This window comes from Ostrinia furnacalis, unplaced genomic scaffold (assembly GCF_004193835.3).
Source record: "Ostrinia furnacalis isolate ACB-3 unplaced genomic scaffold, ASM419383v2 OfSCF1452, whole genome shotgun sequence".
Taxonomy (NCBI): domain Eukaryota; kingdom Metazoa; phylum Arthropoda; class Insecta; order Lepidoptera; family Crambidae; genus Ostrinia; species Ostrinia furnacalis.
Genome location: NW_021131691.1, coordinates 431,379 through 450,416, shown reverse-complemented (window position 1 = coordinate 450,416; position 19,038 = coordinate 431,379). Strand labels below are relative to the sequence as shown.

The 19,038-nt window shown below is 36.8% G+C and overlaps 1 protein-coding gene across 1 annotated transcript in view; it reads left to right on the top strand.

Moving 5' to 3' along the window:
• LOC114352785 (suppressor of lurcher protein 1) overlaps positions 1 to 9,350 on the top strand; it is a 92,364-nt gene extending 83,014 nt beyond the window's left edge. The window contains exons 13-15 of the mRNA XM_028304510.1: positions 3,568 to 3,775; positions 6,324 to 6,559; positions 9,260 to 9,350. Coding sequence (XP_028160311.1) covers positions 3,568 to 3,775; positions 6,324 to 6,559; positions 9,260 to 9,330 — 515 coding nt within the window. The 3' untranslated portion in view covers positions 9,331 to 9,350. The remainder of the gene's footprint in view (positions 1 to 3,567; positions 3,776 to 6,323; positions 6,560 to 9,259) is intronic.
• Positions 9,351 to 19,038: the final 9,688 nt, after the last annotated feature.

Sequence of the window (19,038 nt, the reverse complement as noted above, 5' to 3'; positions counted from 1 at the left end):
ATGGTAAAATTCATTTGGTGTACAGACACACGTCTTGATGTGACGTGCGTCTCATGTAGTCGCAGAAATTGCTTTTTGCAAAGAAGAATGTAATCTATTCACGATTTGACTTTACCAACTTGCTAGCTTAGAACTAGCCAATCGGTGAACTACTCACAAGCATGAACGAATTTATTTTTGACACGCACGTGGCGTGGGGAATAGACGAATAAAGGTCGGAAATCTGAAAGGGATAACACCGTGTCGCCTTTCGCGAGCTGTCATCGCCTTATGCGCGCTGTCAACCGAGAGGTGAGGCATTTACGAGTACACTACGGTGCGGATAAGTGAGCGTTGCAGTAAACAGGGTGATTTTTGTATCAGTATCCAAATTTTCAGGATCGACTCAGAATCATGTCAGTTCATGGAAAAATACGTACACACAGTTAACTGCAAAGCTTAATAGACATAATAGTGAGCGAAAATAAGCAATAACCTTTAAAACTTAAGATATGGGCACCCGCGGATTCGACTTAAAATTTTTTTTTGCGAAAAATACCACAATTAAAAATAGGTAATTACGATAAAGTTGTATTGTCAAATTGTTCTAACGAGCTTATTAAAAAAATTTGGATACTGATAACAAAGTCACCCTGTAGAGTTTCATAAGTATTCTACTGACCGCCTCAAGTTGATACGGTAACGATTCTGGGTTGATAAGTGAACTACGTCCTTAAAGTATAAATATTTTCTAGCGGAAAGTGAACACCATGCATAGCAAAGGTGGACTGATAAATAAGTACACAAGGATGCTTTACTTTGATGTTACGGATATTTATTTGAGTGAAAGTCAAAAACAAACCTTACCTGTTCAAAATTAACGTTTTCTTTTAATTAAATTAAACTTCCCCAACCGTGACCGTTCACGCCTCAACTTCTTTTTATCATAACGACGTGATTATAACTCCAATTATTTCTAGGCAGTCGATTACAAAAATTAACCGTTCCTTTGCAAACTTTCTGGTGAACGCGAAATGAAAATTTCATTCGTCCGTGAACGGTAGCCAGTTGTAGGGTTGTCACCAACGAGCAGAGAGCGTTTATATGTTTATTTTGATGGAAAATAAACAACTTATGGGGCATGGTTTACACTAAAGATAACTACTATATATAAATAAGTAAATTATAATGCTTTTTTTACGTATTTCGTTAATATGAGGGAAAGAGAGTAAGGTCTAAAATGATGCACAAATAACTATACATCTGTACTCAAGTATGTATAGTCAGCGTTCTAATTAAAAAAAATAATCTTTCGAGTATCGTTTAAGACTACAGGCTGGATACTTACCATGAAATAATAATAAGTGTCAGTATGTTTTTATTTGTTTCTATGAAACATAACCCATTTTAAAAGAAACAAAGTTTAAATAATGGCTTATGTATGATGCGTCTCAGTTGCACTTCAGTGGGTGTAATAGCCCTTCGGCATCGCGGCAGCTAGAATATTTCTAGGCAGGATTACCTTTGGATATTTATGCTCTTGCGAATCCGCCTTTAGTGTAATTCTGCTCCTCACAAAGCGATCAGAATGTCGAAAATGGAATTCAACTTGGCTATCTTCACTGCGAGTCTCGCTAGTTATCAAAATACCCTCTAACATGGCCATAGCAACCTTTTCAAATAATCATACCTCTTTTGAATAGGCCCGTAAATCTAAAGGATATGAGAATTTTATTTTTACGTTAAAATTGCGAAATTGAATTTTCAGTTGGGTTAACATTTGTCATTTTTAATACCTAGGGACACTGCTTAGCGGTGAGATTACGTTTTTGTGAACGTTTGTTACAAAAGTATTTTTCACTAAAAATCCTATTTGTATGAGCAATTTGAAATGCCTCTTTGATATTATTTTAAACACACTTTTTTCTGAGTTCTCCATGATGTTTCACCGTTTTGTTAATAATAATCTGCTATTTGAAATACCTACTTACTTAGAGCCAACACACGACGTGTTGTGGCTCTTTCAAGACATTCATGCTAAGAAAATGTTTTGAGATGAGCAAAAATTATTGGCAACCCTACAAAAATTGTCCGATCGCGCTTTTCTTCGCGAACAAAAATACTTTCAACAAGAAATCTGCTTCATAGATCAATCTTTCCGTTCAATTTAGTTAAGGAAATGTAAATACGATTTATTGGTTCCCTCTACCTGTTTTTATTAAAAGCTACCCCCAGTTTGCCGCTTGAGCTTTTGTTTATCAAGATAAGATTAGCTTTTAAAATCTTTTAGGCGTTTGAAGTATCAGTTAATAGGTTTTTAATAGTTTATTTGAATTAACGTGGGATTTCTTTGGCGTTTTATAAATTTAGATATGGTAGAGTGTTTTACTTATATTCCTGCTTAAATCAGCAAGAAACAGGAAATAATATTCCTGTTTCTTGCTAAATAACGTTAATTAATACAGAGTTTTTGGATGATTCTATTTTGGAATAGTCAGGCTCAATTGTCAGACTTCATTCAAATCAACGTGCCCTCCGAAGCTACGTAAAATGTTTTTCTTTTAATGATTAATTAATAACAATGTTGTGCGTGATCAATGTTAAAATGAAACCAAAAAAGTTTTATTTTCTAACCAAATCATAGTCATTTTATGGGACGGATTTTTCTTTTTATTGGCTGTCCAGGTGTAATAGAGTAACATAAATATTTTTTGATTTTGGTTAAAGTAAAACCTATTTTAATTAGTCCAGTCATTATAGTAAGTTCACCTCGGAATTCGAGATACCCAGCTGTAAATACGTGTATATTGACACCCTAAAAGTTGTCTCAAAACCTACATATGGTAGGGTGTAAGCAACTAAGTATTAAATTTCAAGGTATGAAAAATCTAAACCGCTTAAGTTGACCTGAAGTGATGCAGATTTCAAACAAAATTTTAAACAAAATTTGTAGAGAATTTTGTATTCTACAATATTGATAATTAATACAAATAGCAAAAAACACATAGGAAATGAGATATTTCCAAAAAAAAGCGCAAAAAACCGATTTTTGTGACCTTTGACCTTAAAATTTAATAGTTGCTTACACCCTACCATATGTAGGTTTTGAGACAACTTTTAGGGTGTCAATATACAAGTATTTACAGACTTACAGCTGGGTATCTCGAATTCCGAGATTCTTACCTAATTTAAGATTAAATGACTGGACTAAATAGCTTTCCGCCCGCGGCCTCGCCCGCGTGGAGTTTTGTCTGTCACAGAAAAACTTTACCGCGCACGTCCCTGTTTCAAAAACCGGGACAAAAACTATCCTATGTCCTTTCCCGGGACTCAAACTATCTCTATGCCAAATTTAATCAAAATCGGTTCAGTGGTTTAGGCGTGAAAGCAAGACAGACAGAGTTACTTTCGCATTTCGTTCGTTTCAGCCAAATGACGTCCACTGCTGGACAAAGGCCTCCCCCAAGGTTTTCCACAATGAACGGTCCTGCGCTGCCCGCATCCAGGCTCTTCCCGCTTTCGCATAACTTTCGCATTTACAATATTAGGATAGACAGACGTATCTAACCAATGAAACTTTTCTTGCAGATTACGGTATAACAACTGGGAACCAACTATTAGAATTTCCATGTGCCTTTGTATACAATAGCAGCGAGAGGCCTAGAGGGGTGATGACGTCACCGAACTACCCCGGTCTCTATCCACGGGATACGGAGTGCAATTACTTCTTCTATGGCCACGAGAATGAGAAGGTTCATCTACACTTTACGCATTTTGACGTGGAAGGGGTTTTACCGTAAGTATATCATTTACTACTTATAGAAAAACATCAATCTTTTAAACTGCGATCTCCAACCCGCCTGCCAAGCGTGGGGATTATGGAAAACCCTCCACTATAGTGGAGGAGGCTCATAGTCCAGCAGTGGACTGTAAAGGGCTGTTGATGATGATGATGATGATGATGATGATGATGAAGTACTTATAGTATGAGAGAGACGACGTACGGCACATCAATCTAACCACTATGATATCTTTGTTCGTTTCAGCCAAATGACGTCCACTGCTGGACTAAGGCCTCCCTCAAAGATTTCTATAACGACCAGTCCTGCGCTGTCCGCATACAGGCATTGCCCGTGATCTTCACCAGATCGTCGGTCCACCTAATCCTGTCCTGTAGTCTGATGTGCTTGTGACAAAATTAGAAATAGGTACAGATTTTAGGCGGACTAGAACATCTAGGGAAATAGGTCTGTCAAGTATCTGTTTCTTTGGAATTTGTACTTTTTCAAAGAACTGTACTACTCTGGTACCAAGAAAATTGCTTCAATACATGAATCCAAAATTGTTATGTAGACATTTTAATATCATTTGTTATTCAATGAGAGCTACATCTGTTTTATTATTTGATCCCCAACTCCGTTCTTTATTACTTTTTCGTGAGAAATAATATCTCTAGAGTTACAGCTGGATGCAAAAGTGAGGGTATTAATTTTATTTATAAAGGGTTTATTTTATCACACACATTTTGTTTTTCATGAAACAATGAGTCACCTGAGGGGTATTTGCATTTATAATCTTACTTGATGATTGTATTACTTGTAAATTAAAAAGAAATGAAATAATCTAGGCTTAGCAAACTTTTTTTATCATAAAGTATCATAAAAAGGAGATTTGGGGAAATTCCACGGGCTCACCTAGGTATATCAGTCATTATCAACATTATTTCAGCTTAAGTCAGTCTGCTACTAACAATCCATTAAGCATAAAATTACCTGTTGCCACCGATTTTTAGTTGGCCAATAGTTGAGCCCGATTCTAATTTGTTTGAAGAATCGGCCGATACCAAATCGGTGTAATGTGCGCACTTTCATACATCTCTATACTGATTAACAGCGCGACCCAACTATCGCCCAACTAAAAGTCGGTGGTCTACGCCTAGGCTTAACGAATTATTGCCAGCCTACTATTACTCCCATTCTTACGGTATTTCCGAGATAAGGAGACTCTAATTTCTTATGGTATACGTATCTAATACTCTAATTTAGAGTGTTTTTCTCTATAGAGAACCCGTTTCAAAGTCGAAGTCAAAGTCAAAGTCAAAATTTCTTTATTTGTTTAGACTAATAAATAGTTCTTACAAATCGTCATTTTGCTCTTAAGGAGCCTCTACATGTCTCATAATCTTTTTACCCTACCAGCGCTTCGAGACCAACATTTGGCAAGTGCTGAGAAGAAGCGCCGCAACAAACTCAGTCACCACTGTCTGCCGGTTAATATAAATAAATAGAAATAGTAGGTATTAGTAGGTACATTCGATTCAGGAGCAGTTCACTGAATTTACCATGCATTCTTGTATGGTGTATCATAAGAATGGGTATACAAGATTGCGTGGTATATTAAACAAGGTAGTGACGTGCTAATATCTAGACTTACATATTAAGGTACTAGTAGAAATGACTCCCTACTATAATGTTTACCTACTCCACCTCCTTTTCTGCGACATTCTGTATGGGCCATGTATATTCCTTGACTGCTAGTTTTCATATCCGCCTAATATAGTTCAACGGGCGTTGAGTATGAATTACGTGTGGGGACATTCATCAACGTCAGCAAGGCAATATGTTTCCTCGTCACCTAGTAATGTTTGTATAATGAGATCAGGATGGGAACTGACGTGTGCTGTTGCCAGTTTCATTTCATACGATTTTGATAGAATTCTGTAAGCTACGATTTATTTTTTGGCGCATAATGTTGATGAATTTACTGGTCCAGTTCTAGGCGTGAAATCAATAATTTACAATGAATGGTTTGATTAATTACTATACCTTCTTAAGTAATACCCTTCTTCTCATCTTTGGCCATTCATTGATTACAATTTGTCATTAACGATGTAATTTATCTGGTCTTGTCTGCCGTGTTGTGGTAGAAATAAGGCTCAATTTGATCAGTTCCTTTTCTATCAAATTCTTTAGAAATAGTACAGAATCTTAGCTGCTACTTATAAGGGACTCAGGTTGAAATTTGAAGTTGGTGGTAGGTACCGCAGGAAAACTGTTGTGATCGAGCAGGAAAGTTAGTCTATATTTAGAAGAAAGACTTTCCTACTTCCTACTAATATTATGTAAAAGTATGTGAGGATAGAGAGTTTGTTGCTCTTTCACGTGTAACCTACCATTTTGATGAGTCTGGAGGTACTTTGAGACCCCGTGAAAAATTTAAAGATAGTTTTACCAATTGTTGTTCCACGCGCGTGACATAGATTCTGTTGCAAATATATGCGAGAGAAGCTACAGATAAAATAGAATGGCTTTTTACAAAGACACCTAAAACCTTTTTTTCTCCAGATGCGAAGCAGTCTCAGCGAGTGACTACGTGCAGTTCTCCAGTCAAATGCTTGACTCTGACAGCAATAGACACTGCGGTCTCCTCAGAGACCTGCGGGTAACTTCTGAGAAGAACTCCCTGAGGGTCACCTTCAGGTCCAACGACCGGTTGGACGGCACAGGGTTCAAGGCTGACTACATCTTCTTGAGGGACTCTGAAATGCATAGCATGACTATGCCGGATTCTGTTGAAAGCAGTAAGTATTATTAAAACACTAAATAAATCTCAATTCATGTATATTTTTTCATGAGAGTTTTCTACGGTCCTGTCAAAAGAGCTCTCATTTTAAACGGAATACATCCACCGGAGGATAGATTTAATAAAAACCTTCTGTTTTTATTCTTCCGGGCTTTTAAAACTGAAACAACGTCTTAATTACTCGAAACATTATATTAATGAGAGTTATGCTTACCCATTAATTTTTTCATCAAAAATGTAATTATTTTATGAAGTCGAACAAAATTAAGGGAAAGGTTTTAAAAAGATACCAGGGATGTTTGGCACAGCCTACAGGATATTTTAGAATTTCGACAAAATCATTAACCCTTAAGTACCAGCGAAGCGAGACATAATAGAAATCAATAAATTGGCACCGCAGCCTCATACGACCATTTAGGATTCCACGAGTTAGTCAGTCCATTGTGGGCCTCACACTAGGTAGACCGACAATCTGGTGAAGGTAGCGGGAGGTGATTGGATGCAGGCGGCGCAGGACCGGTCTTTGTGGAAATACTTGGGGGAGGCCTTTGCCCAGCAGTAGACGTCATTCGGCTGAAATGAACGAGTAAAGTAATACAGTAAATTCGTGTTGCTTTCATTAGATTGTTGTTTTTTTTCAGAACTGTTTAATATTTTTTTTTATGTTTAACAAGGCAGGTATTTGACCACAATCGCACCTGATGTTAAGTGGGATGCAGTCTAAGATGAAAGTCTATTTTTCGGAAACAAAAGCCAAATTTTCCTTTAACGATTCTCGTTCGTGTTCTACACACCTTTTCACGTGATGTGTCGCTTAGAAATTCATGGAAACCCAAATTATAATTAGCGCCGTGTGTCGTAATTAATAATTGGATTCCCTTTGTTGTTGGGGCTATTGTCTCGTACTTGCGAACGAACATGATCGAGTGAAACAATGTCGGGAATGTGTGATTCGAATTCCTGAATGACAGTCTTTTGTTTTGTTGTACTTTTTTGTGTTTACAGATAAGGTTAACAGGTTTTTTTCTACATATTTTTATAATAAGGTTTTATTAATTATTGTAGCATTTGAGACACGATAATTATTACCTATAGATTGCCTAATCGGGACATCTTAAGTACGGAACCCTCTTTTTTTCAATAATATTAGGTCGATTATATAATAATAATATTAGGTAGGACGCGGCAGGGGAAGACCGCCTAAACGATGGACAGACGATATCCGGCAGCAGGCTGGAGTGAACTGGATGCGTGTGGCCAGGGACAGAAAACGATGGAGGGTTGAAGAGGAGGCCTATGTTCGAAGGCGAACCCAAAGGCTGACATAGATAGATAGATAGATAGATTAGGTCGATTAAACCATCGATTACGTACACAATCAATTAAAAAATATTACTTAAGGCTAGGATTTACCGCCTCGATGCCGTGCATTCGTTTACCTCAGCCCCCGCACACCTCGCACTGACACTCGCGCTGACATTCGCGCGACGCGATGACGCCACAGTGTAAAAACAAGCCGTAAGTTGGATTAAACCGTAATCTTCAAATAGTGAATAAACAAATAATAAAATTAAATATCCTTCGACATAATATTTTAACACTGCGCCTCTAGTCTCAAACTAAGCAAAGCTTGTACTATGGGATATGAACATACTTAAATAACATAACATAAATAAATACATAAGGTTAGAAAACACCCAGCCCGAAACAAACATTATTATAATGTTCATGCACACAAATGTTTGTCAATCAATAATGTCAAATGAAAGATGATATTAAGTCAAACAAATATTGCAGAAAGTAGGTATTGCAGAAAATAGTAGGTTAGGTTAGGTTAGAACAGTGACCCTTAACGCGCGAAGGCGAGCGAAGCGTGCCGCGGTAGCGGCCGCCGAGCGCTAGAATCACCTCTATTGTTAATGAATCATTTGGAAATTTCGATAAAAAGAATGATTAATATGAAAAATTAATATAGAACAAATTTAATATTAACTACCCACTAAACAAAATAATAACCACTTGTTAATTTGTACTCCATTCTATGCACCAATCAAATTATTTTGTAAATAGTGTATCGTGAAATATTTTTGCCAAATGAAACATTTGCCAAAACATACCTTGCCAAACAATAATTTGCTAAACAAAAATATGCCAAAAAAGGCATTTGCGAATTAAAAGTTTGCTATAAGTTGTTTTGCCAAATGAGAATTTGCCAAATGAAAATTTGCGAAACGTTGTTTGCGATGTGATAATTTGGGAAACGTTTTTTGGCCAAACATTAGTAATCCGTTTTTCAATAATATTATAAAATATGCAATTTTTAACAAGACCAGAAAAAAAATAGTTCAGTGAACTTACCAGATCGTCGCTGCAATCTTCCATCCTGAGAAACCAGTTCTTTCTAGTTCACACTGCAATTCAGGGCCCTGTAATGCAATAAACGTTGATTATTTATTTTCTCATGAGAAATATAATTAGTTGCGGAAAAAAAGTATTTACAGTGCAGAGATTTTACAAGGTCAGGACCAACTTGTTTTCGAAAAATATTAAAAGAAGTCCATTCTTTTAGGATGCCAGTTACAAATAATGAGATTGAAAGAATGAGGTTGGATTAAATTGTAACTATGTCCTTGCGTGACAAAAGAGCTCCTTAACAAGCAAATTGGTCACGAGTTTAAATGTGTTTTCTTTGTTCCAGGTTCTACGCATCATGCGCCCGCGCTGGTGTTCCTGACTTTCCTATTCGACCTCGTTCTGGCGATCAGATAATCAAGTGTTTGTTGCTGAAATAAATTATCACTGTTGGTAGTACTTGTTTCTTTCACCTCACTATCGCCCTTATTAATAAAAAGTTACACCTTAGTTGAACACTCTTTCGTGACATTTAGTATGGAAATGTCAATTTAAAACAGTGTTCAACTAGTGTGTAACTTTTTATTAATAAGGGGGTCGTATCTGTTGTACCATAGGGATTAGGACTTAACTACGCTGAATAATACTTATAGTCAATATTACCGCGTGCTAATGCGAATTAAAAATATAGTTTAATAACTGCTTAACTATCGGAAACACTGATTTGAATATTTCATACAGTTTAGATACCTCTGAGTACCATACAATTTAAACACAAAAGCCTATACAGCATTTGATTTTGATAAATAATTGTAATCATTTCAAATCCTTTAATAAAACCGTTGGCATGTAAACCCTGCATTATTACAGCGTCTTCCTTTGCCTAATAATTTATGGGGGTGCCGCCCGCGCGTGCCAGAAGTCTGTTTTCATTCGACATTGACTTTCAAGACCGTGTTTACTCTCACTGCTATGAGAAATACATACACATACATATACTCGAAAAACAAAAAACAGTTTAAAAATTATGTCTTCTAAACAAAATTAAATAGTAAGTAAGTACGGCAATTGGACACAATCAAGAGAATGGTCAGCAATGCATGTCTACTGTTCAATGAATCTTGTAATCGTTTTGCAAGACTCGTTGGGGAGCCTATGCATGCATAGCAGTCGACACCAATATTGATGATGCAAGTTAAATTACAAGTACCAAATGATATAATTGAAACTACACCCCGAAAAAACATGATTTATTTTAATAAATTATTCCTAAGGTAATTTTCATTAGGCAAGGACAGGGAGTAAATTAATAAATACTAAAGAAAACAAATTACTATACCAAGACAGACTTTCATTGCTTCTTTACATCTTTGATCAAAATTCCCTATTACGGTTTACACCCGAAGGATAGCTGTGTTTATTTTGACAACGTATAGTCACTTTGCAAATAACATTCACATCTTTGATCAAGTACACAGATGGTCACTGCTCTCCACAGTTGAAACGATCCATAACGTCCTGCATTCAATGTGGACAAAGATAATTCGTGCGTGAAAAAGGGCTCAAAGAGGCAAGAACTCACGGAGCGGTTTTCAGCCGGCGCCAGCCGCGGTTGCGGCAGCTTCTGTAGAATGCAGATAATGTATGTAAAACTAACGCCCGAATTCACAAACCATGCTTGCTTAAGTGAAGCAGCAAATCCAACGCACTACGTTGAATAGAGCTCTGTGATTGGTTCATGTGTCACCCTGTGCGTCCACGCGCACTGTGCGACCTCATAGTAATGTTTGTGAATACGGGCGTAATTGACAGACACACGACGCGGTTGATTCCCGCGGTGTGCGCGATTCTTTGAAAGAAAGAAAGAAGAAAGAAAAACAATTTATTTGGTTCAAACACAGTTTATCATAACGTGATATTTGACAGAATTTATTGAATCAAAATGGCACCCACTTAGCGTGTTTCATGCTCTAAGAGTCATATCGGTGGGCAACTTATAGAATCGCGCGGGTCGCGGTTACCGCAGCCTAGACGGATTGCTAACGCATGTTCTGCGATTGGTTGAAGGGCAACCGTGGTTATTCTATTACCAACCTGTCTTGCGATAATCACCCGCCAAGTTTACGACACAAACCAAAGGCCTTATGAGTTTTGGAATATAACAGCTGTCCCGCAACCGCGACGGGTGCGGGTGAAAACCGCCCCGTGAGTTCTTTGCCAAAGAGGTAGGTAAGATTCTTCCGGGCTGTTGACACACATCTCTGATGTGGGTGCTAAGCGGTTTAGTTAGGACGGAACGATCCGACCGCGTTGGCAAACAAGGAATCGCTTTTGTCATAAACCGGCGTTGGACGTTATTAATTTGAGCGTAATAAGTCACCGTTTTTGTTAAATATGCCCTAATTTATCTTGGCTTGTAACTGATTGTAACAAAACAGTTCGCCGCGTCAGCCAATGTTGTCCCAAGTTGTAGTAAGGCCTTTTCAAAGCACGTTTAAAAATGTCATATTAAACTCTACTATCTTCAATGGATATTACAATCGTGAAACCAATTACCAGTAAATCATACTTAGCTGTTACTAAAGGTAACCCTTAGACATTTAGATGGTCAAACTTGCTACAATCAGCACAGACGGCGAGGTATTCAAGAAGGTTATTAAAACTCTTACTATCAAAAATTCTTTATGATAATAGAACTTCAATGCAGTAGAACTAATTAGGTAATATACATATTTACTTTCAGGTTAAAAATATAAGTTGTGCCTTCGTTGAAATAGTTTTATTATGTAAGTGATGTAAGTAAGGCTATATTATAATACTATGCGTAAGTATCACAATTCCCTGAAGGAACGAACTCAAAAATATAGTAGGTATCATACATGTATCAGAAATTGCTTTTTTTTTTGATGCACTGAAAAATACTATGATAGTTTGCCAATTTTCGAGAGTGGAGCAAGACCACTGTTTTTTCTTACATTATTTTTTATTTCAAATCATGGGAGATGAAAATCGTTAGTCAAGTGCACAACTAGAACTTGGAACTTATCTAGTCCAATACGTGACTTGATGTGGAATAGTTTTTGGTGATTTATTTCCCTTATTTCTCATAAATAAATGACTTCAATTATCATTAATAAATCTTTGTGAGTATTACTGTTTTTTGATAAATGAAGGTCCCAATCCAAAGACCTACTTTACTTCACTATCATAGTCTTTTTAGTATTTTATTCTTATTCTTCATCTTCATCATGATGAACTTTGATGTTTTATTAATAACTTCAGTTAGAAACCACACAATTAATTTCAGTCGTCTCACAATATATTCCTGAATCGAATACAAAAGGCATTGTCCCGTCTTTGATCACGACATAAATGATATAATTTCGTGACAAATTGCTTTTTGCCAAATTATACCTACTTATTACAAATTCCATGATTTTGTAACGATTTCAATTTGATAAGATTTTTCTTCACTCGTATTATCTTCTAGATAGTACCTACAATGAAAGACTATTATTTACATAAACAGAAGTCTAAAGTTTCAGATAATCTACATGTTTCTAAATACCAACATGTGTATATTTGCAAGAGAATAGACATATTCGCGATATGTGTATTCTCGTGCGAATAATGTTCGACAGATAATATTGATGGGCTACAAAGTTATAAACAGTAAGTTGGAGAATTCACTGTAAATACACGCTAAGAGCGTTAACAGGGACCGATTTTAGCGATGAATGAGAAACTTTCAGTTACTTTAATAACCATTTCTAAGGAAAGAACTGAAAGAAAGAAAACATGTTTATTCAGAATCATCGACAAAACGCTTAGGCTGAGTTGCACCACCTATTTTAACCATAACAATAACAATAACCGATGCTTTTTGTATGGAATTTGACAGATTTTAGACGTTTGTCAAAGCTAAAGTAAGATGGTGCAACCCAGCCTTAACCTACAACTGCGTGTTAAGTTAGAAACTTTTAGACTAATCTTATCTAAAAATCCACTATCGATTAAAAACTTCCACTTAGGTCTAGGATGCATGCCGTGATAAGCTTTTATCGCGCCTTTTTATCGATTTGACGCGATAAGACCATACGTCATTTGGCGTCTAAAATCATCGATAAGATTTTATCACGGAACTGGCCCGGGAGAAATCACTCATACTATCGATATTGTCGTAATTGAAATGCTCCATAGTATGGAGTTTCCCTTCTTCGATAGTCAAGTCAATACATTTTTATGCAAGCCCAAGACTAGGTAAGATACTAAAATGATTTAGCCACCTTTTCAGTTAGGTATAAAGGCAAAAAATCTCATAAAAATCGCTCTTTATCTACGCCAGAAGGTCGATTTCCGATCGCAGGGTTCAATATCAAGGTTGGTTACTCCTCTGAGAGTGCGGAACGTACAATAGAACGATATTTTTATTACTCTAGGTATTTACCTATTTGTTGCGTAGTGCTTTTCAGGGTTACTTACATTTTTATCTAGCTAAACAGACGCGAACAAAGGAATTATCGATTGGCTGTAGGTATGATTATTATTTAACCTACTTCTTACTAGTTGATAACTACCCGAGAGCACGGTAAAGCATCATCATTTCAGCCATAGGAATTAAAGGGCCATAGGCCTCCCCAATGATTTCCATAACCCACTTAATTTTAAGCTGCATGTATCAAACAAGGCTGTATGTTTCTTTAATATAGATAAATAAAATAAAATAATGACCTGGTAGATGAGACATTGGTAGAGGCCTGCATCCAGCGCCTTCCTGCTACATTTGTGAGGTCATCGGTCCATCTCGTATCACTGCGCTTTCCGGCACGGCGAGTAAGTAAGTATAATTCTCTCGCCTGTCATTACAAGACTTAAAGTATACGGAAATGTTTGAAATAGTGCAAGTGGTTAAAACAAACTTGTCGGGCATTTGAACATATAAATCACCATCATCATCATTAATCAGCCACAGGTCGTCCACTGCACTGAACATAGGCCTCCCCCGATGACATCCACATCGCACGGTTGGTAGCGGCTTGCATCCAGCTCTTTCCTGCTACCTTTATCAGGTCGTCGGTCCACCTTGTGGGTGGACGTCCCTCGCTCAGTTTTCCGGTACGTGGCCTCCACTCCAGAACCTTGCTGACCCATCGGCCGTCAGTTCTGCGTACTATGTGCCCTGCCCATTGCCACTTCAGCTTGATCCGTGTCTATGGCAGTGACTTTAGTTCGTTTACGGATCTCCTCATTTCTGATTTGATACATTACATAATACATTGAACATAACACTCTCTCTTCTTCGTTCTTTTACACAAGTTTATAGAGTAAGTAATTACCTACCTCTATAAGTAGATTCTATATCATCTTAGCTAAGTCCCTGGAGGATATTAGCTACTCCCCCATTCTCTTGGTCTCAAACTTCGCGAGCCTCATCCATCAGCGTTACAGGCCATCAGAAACCAGTTAGTGCTTTCTAAAGACACCAATAACCGTTTTCGGTAACATTGTCATCAATACAATGTAGGTTCGGGTTATCGCGGACAATTGTTTGGGTCGCAGTATGAACTTTGCTGAACTGGACCCAATGAACGGGTATTCAGTGAAATACCTTGAAGATAAATAGCCGTCTCTTTACTATGTAGAGCGGGAATTTGATCCGTTTAATCATATTGGTACTGCTTTATTACGGTTGGTAAAAGATAGTAAAGACCCGTTATAAAGAAACGATGTTTAAAAACATAGTTGACATCAAGCTCAGTGTGCTTACCATGAGTTTTGGTTAGGTGTGCTCGCTAGCGAGTACGTCAAAAAATCTATGAAGATTTTATTTCTTGAAAGTAGCCGCTAGGGGCGCTGCACAATATGTCATACATTTAATGTCATTTTTTTACGCAGTCGCTAGCGACCACACCTGACGTAAACTCATGGTAAGCACACAGATCATCTGAGATATCAAGCAACATACTATTTGGATGCAGGCCGCTACCAACCAACCATGATGGAAATCATTGGGGGAGGAAAATGTTAGCAGTGGACGTCATATAGCTGAAATTATGATGATGATGATGATGACATACTAACGTAGGTTTATAATCTTGATTGGTTTTCAATTTCAATGTTTAGATACGCCAATCAGGGACAAGTCTTTTTATAATAATCGTATGTTACCCTTGGGACTTCATTATGTTCTGTGCCAGTCGTGAGGTAAGTAAGTTTATTTATTTGTTATTTTTTAACTCCCAAGTACACACAATGAACGATACGTCGAGCTGAACACTGAGGATCTTATTATTAGTTTTAATAGAGGCGAATTTGCTACAAAAAATTATAGTATGTCTGATGTGCTGTCAACTGTACTATTATGCTTGAGAGAGTAGGTACCTTCTAAGCCTAGGATTGGTTGAATTTAATTTTATAAGCTCTCGGATTTATTCCAGAATGTAGATTTATTACCTACTTAAGTGTCGTTTCTTATTACAAGTCCACGTTTTGCTATTAATTTTAACCTTCACATCGTGTTCTTGAGTTAAGAAGGTTTTGAAAGGCAGACAGCTTTACGCAAGCTTTGTTCAAGATATTAGTATAAGTACTCAATATCGAAAGTACTTCATTTTCCACCTGGATTAATTTTGTAAATTTCATTACATTTTATGACGGTTATCTTTGCGGTAGGCAGTAATTTTCTTTTCTTTGTTTATTTTTCATTTCCTCGTAAAACAGAATCTATATTACGCTGCCACAAGGTAAGTTCATTGAGTAGGGTCTCAAACATGTTAGTGCACACTAAAGATATTACATTCTTGAAGAGATCTTGTCTTTACTAAGATACTAACCAGAGTAAATACAAATTGTCTGTACTAACGCGCGATCTACCTCATTGCGCCTAGTAATAATAAATAAACAAATTGAATAAGTAAAGAACAAATCGATATCGAGCAATTAATCATCATGTTCGATTCCCAGTGGGGGCAGATTTTTCTGTTCGGTTTGGTTTGTGGTAGGGCTTGTTCTAAGTCCGCCTGGCTAGCTACCACCATCTTACCTAAGTCTGTCGCCATAACAACATAGTTAACAGCATTGTTGTGTACCGGCAGTTAGAGGTAAGATAGCCAGTTCCTCCGAGGTTGAAGATTCTGGGTAAAGTTCGCTTCCACCTTAGACCTGATCATCACTTACCATCACGTGAGGCTAATTAGATTATGAATCTAAATAACCGCGATAATAATCATGTTTTCAGGTGCATTATGAAATGAAATTGCACAAAGTTTAGCTAACTATGAATGGTGAATTATAGCTTGTATCCCAATAGGCTTAAAACCGAACCGTGGCTGTCATAAATTACTGCGTTTTACTTAATGGTCCATACCATTTTGAAATTAAGCCAAACATTTTGTCTATGGCCGTTATGGACCAGTTTTCTATGAACGCAACGTGCCTTTTGCATCTGCCTGTATTATGAGATGACATTTTATTACACACACACGTTTATGACAACCTGGGAATGTAACCTGTGATTCGCCTGAGTACATAATCTTCTTATGATATAAGAGTATGTTGGGGATACGGGAATTCTTTATTTCTTTTGTTATGCTGACCGCGTGAGCCCTTACGGCACTCGTATGTCTGTGTTATTAAGGTGAAATGTTTGTGCTAGTATGCAAGTGAAGTTAATTTAATATCAACAATGTTAGATCATCATAGATTTGCTATGTCCCAAATTAAGTAATCTCTACTAAACGAAATGTATCTATACGAATGAGAACTAACAATCGACTGTATAAGTTTTTAGTCGTTAATTGATTGAAAATTTTACCTTATACTCGTACAATCTATATAGGTATATTTAGATTCACAAGCTTAGAGAAAATGAAAGCGATACACAATAAAATTTGTAGGTATGGGGCTGCCTATTCGAGAGTTGATAGTTCTAAACCAGTCACATTGCCACCCACTTCTAACACAAGTAATAGGAAGTACTTACTACAACTACAAAAAAAAACTAAAAAAATATGGCTTAACATGTGAGAAATAGCGTAGCACTTGACCGATTCTCAAATTAAATCCTAAGAAGCGAAACTCCAATGACATTTTCAAATCAAGACGAACTAAAAAGATGCCCCTCTCCCGGCATTTGTTTCTAAGCTAATATTTTGCCCGGTTACGATCCGGAAAACGCTTTTACCCGGCTCCGGAAAAGCGAACAAACAATATCTAAACGAGACCACTTATTTTGTATGTTTTCAGGCCTCAGAGGAAATGTATCAACGGTCGTCGCTGGTAATTTTATTTTGGCTACAGCGATTTTTATGTTCGTCACATTTACACATTTATTTTGATATTTGATAACGTGGTTGGTAGACAGTTGACTGTTGGAATTATTTCTCTTGCGTTTTTCAGAAATATTGATTCTGCGTTCAGTTGGTAATAAATATTATAATCATTGGCGACCCTTGACGACCTCATAAAGGTAGCAGGAAGGCGCTGGATGCAGGCCGCTACCATCCAGGCGATGTGGAAGTCATTGGGCCTATGTGAAAGCCTATTTTCAGCAGTGGAAGTCCTGTGGCTGAAATGATAATAGTGATAAATATAATCATTTAGTGTCATAAAGTGCTGTAAAATGATAAATATTTTTATAACAGTTAAGAATTGAAACAGAATTCGAACGTATTATCGATTGTCAGTCAAACGACTTTTCAATTGGACACTTTGGACCCAATGACGTCATCATGAAATGAAATATACCTATCTAAGTGAGAACATTGACCATTTTTTATAAGAGACTCGATTACCAGAAAATAAAAGATATACCGGCGAATAAATGAACAATAACCTTAAACAGAAAAATAATTAAAATTAAAATTTGAGTTTACTGAAACTCCTCTTTTATTACCTTTTATTACTTTCCCAAAAAGTAGGGGAAAGTAGTACGAGATGATCCCCTTAAGCGGGAATCGCTGTAAAATACATATTTTTCAAGGTAAACCAAAAATAAAGACGATTACTACTAGTATTTTTATCTATCCAACTTTCCTTATACTCAAAACCAGAAATTAATTGAGGTTTCATTAAAATATTTCATTTTTTGCAAAACCTTACAAAGTGATCATCTTGTACACCCCTGTGGGTAAGATGATCCCCCAGGTAGGGGTAAGATGATCCCTTTGATTCTATTCTATGATCTATTCTTTTCTGGTTGTATTCCTTTCGGAGTACCTAATTATGCCAACAAATCGTTAAAAAGTTAGAAAAGAAAAACATTTACGAACTAAATAACGAAAATAACTTATTCTTTCTTAGTACCTGCTTAAAAGCGTTTAAATAATTTAAACGCTTTTTGGCTGGAGCTGTGTTGCATATATCACAAATAAATTCACCTGCTTCATCACCCTCTACCCTAGCACATGCTTTTTGGCCCCATTTTCCACATGCATAACATTTTATCCATCCTTCACCCTTAGTATCGCTTGAAAACTTTTCTGTTCAGTACAGCCACTCATTATCATCTTCTTCAGACTCAGGTGAGTTATATGAAGTTCTCTTTCTTTTATTTCACTTCCCTTTACCTACTCCATTGACTTTTTTGTTTTAATTCCCAGGGATCATCTCGTACATATAGGAAGGGATCATCTTGACCCAAGTCCCACATTTTGTTAAATATTCGCTAATATAATCTACAAGTACGCGGCCATGTTTTTATGGCCAAAATATTAAAATTAAACATAATAGAAAGCCTAAAGACAACAGTAATTACATTTAACATTGTTTGAATAAAAGTAACATAAGCTCAAAGTCATGCCTATTTTAGATCAGAAGTACACAATTTTTCTTTTTTCTCGTCAAATTCGATGTATCGCTCACGCCACCATTACGATTTGACTGAGGCGGGGAGGTGTCCAGAGCTATGTTTTACCAGTGAAAGAAACTAAATGACGTTAGTGGTTTCAGCACAATCGCGAAAGATCATCTTACCCCAGGGGATCAACTCGTACTACTTTCCCCTAATTTCCAGCTTAATAGATATCACAAGCCATATAAATAAAGCAACTGAAAATTGATGGTTGTTTTTACAACTTGCCTTTGTTTTATCGTCTCGTAAAGCATCAAATTAAAAACAAGAAACCT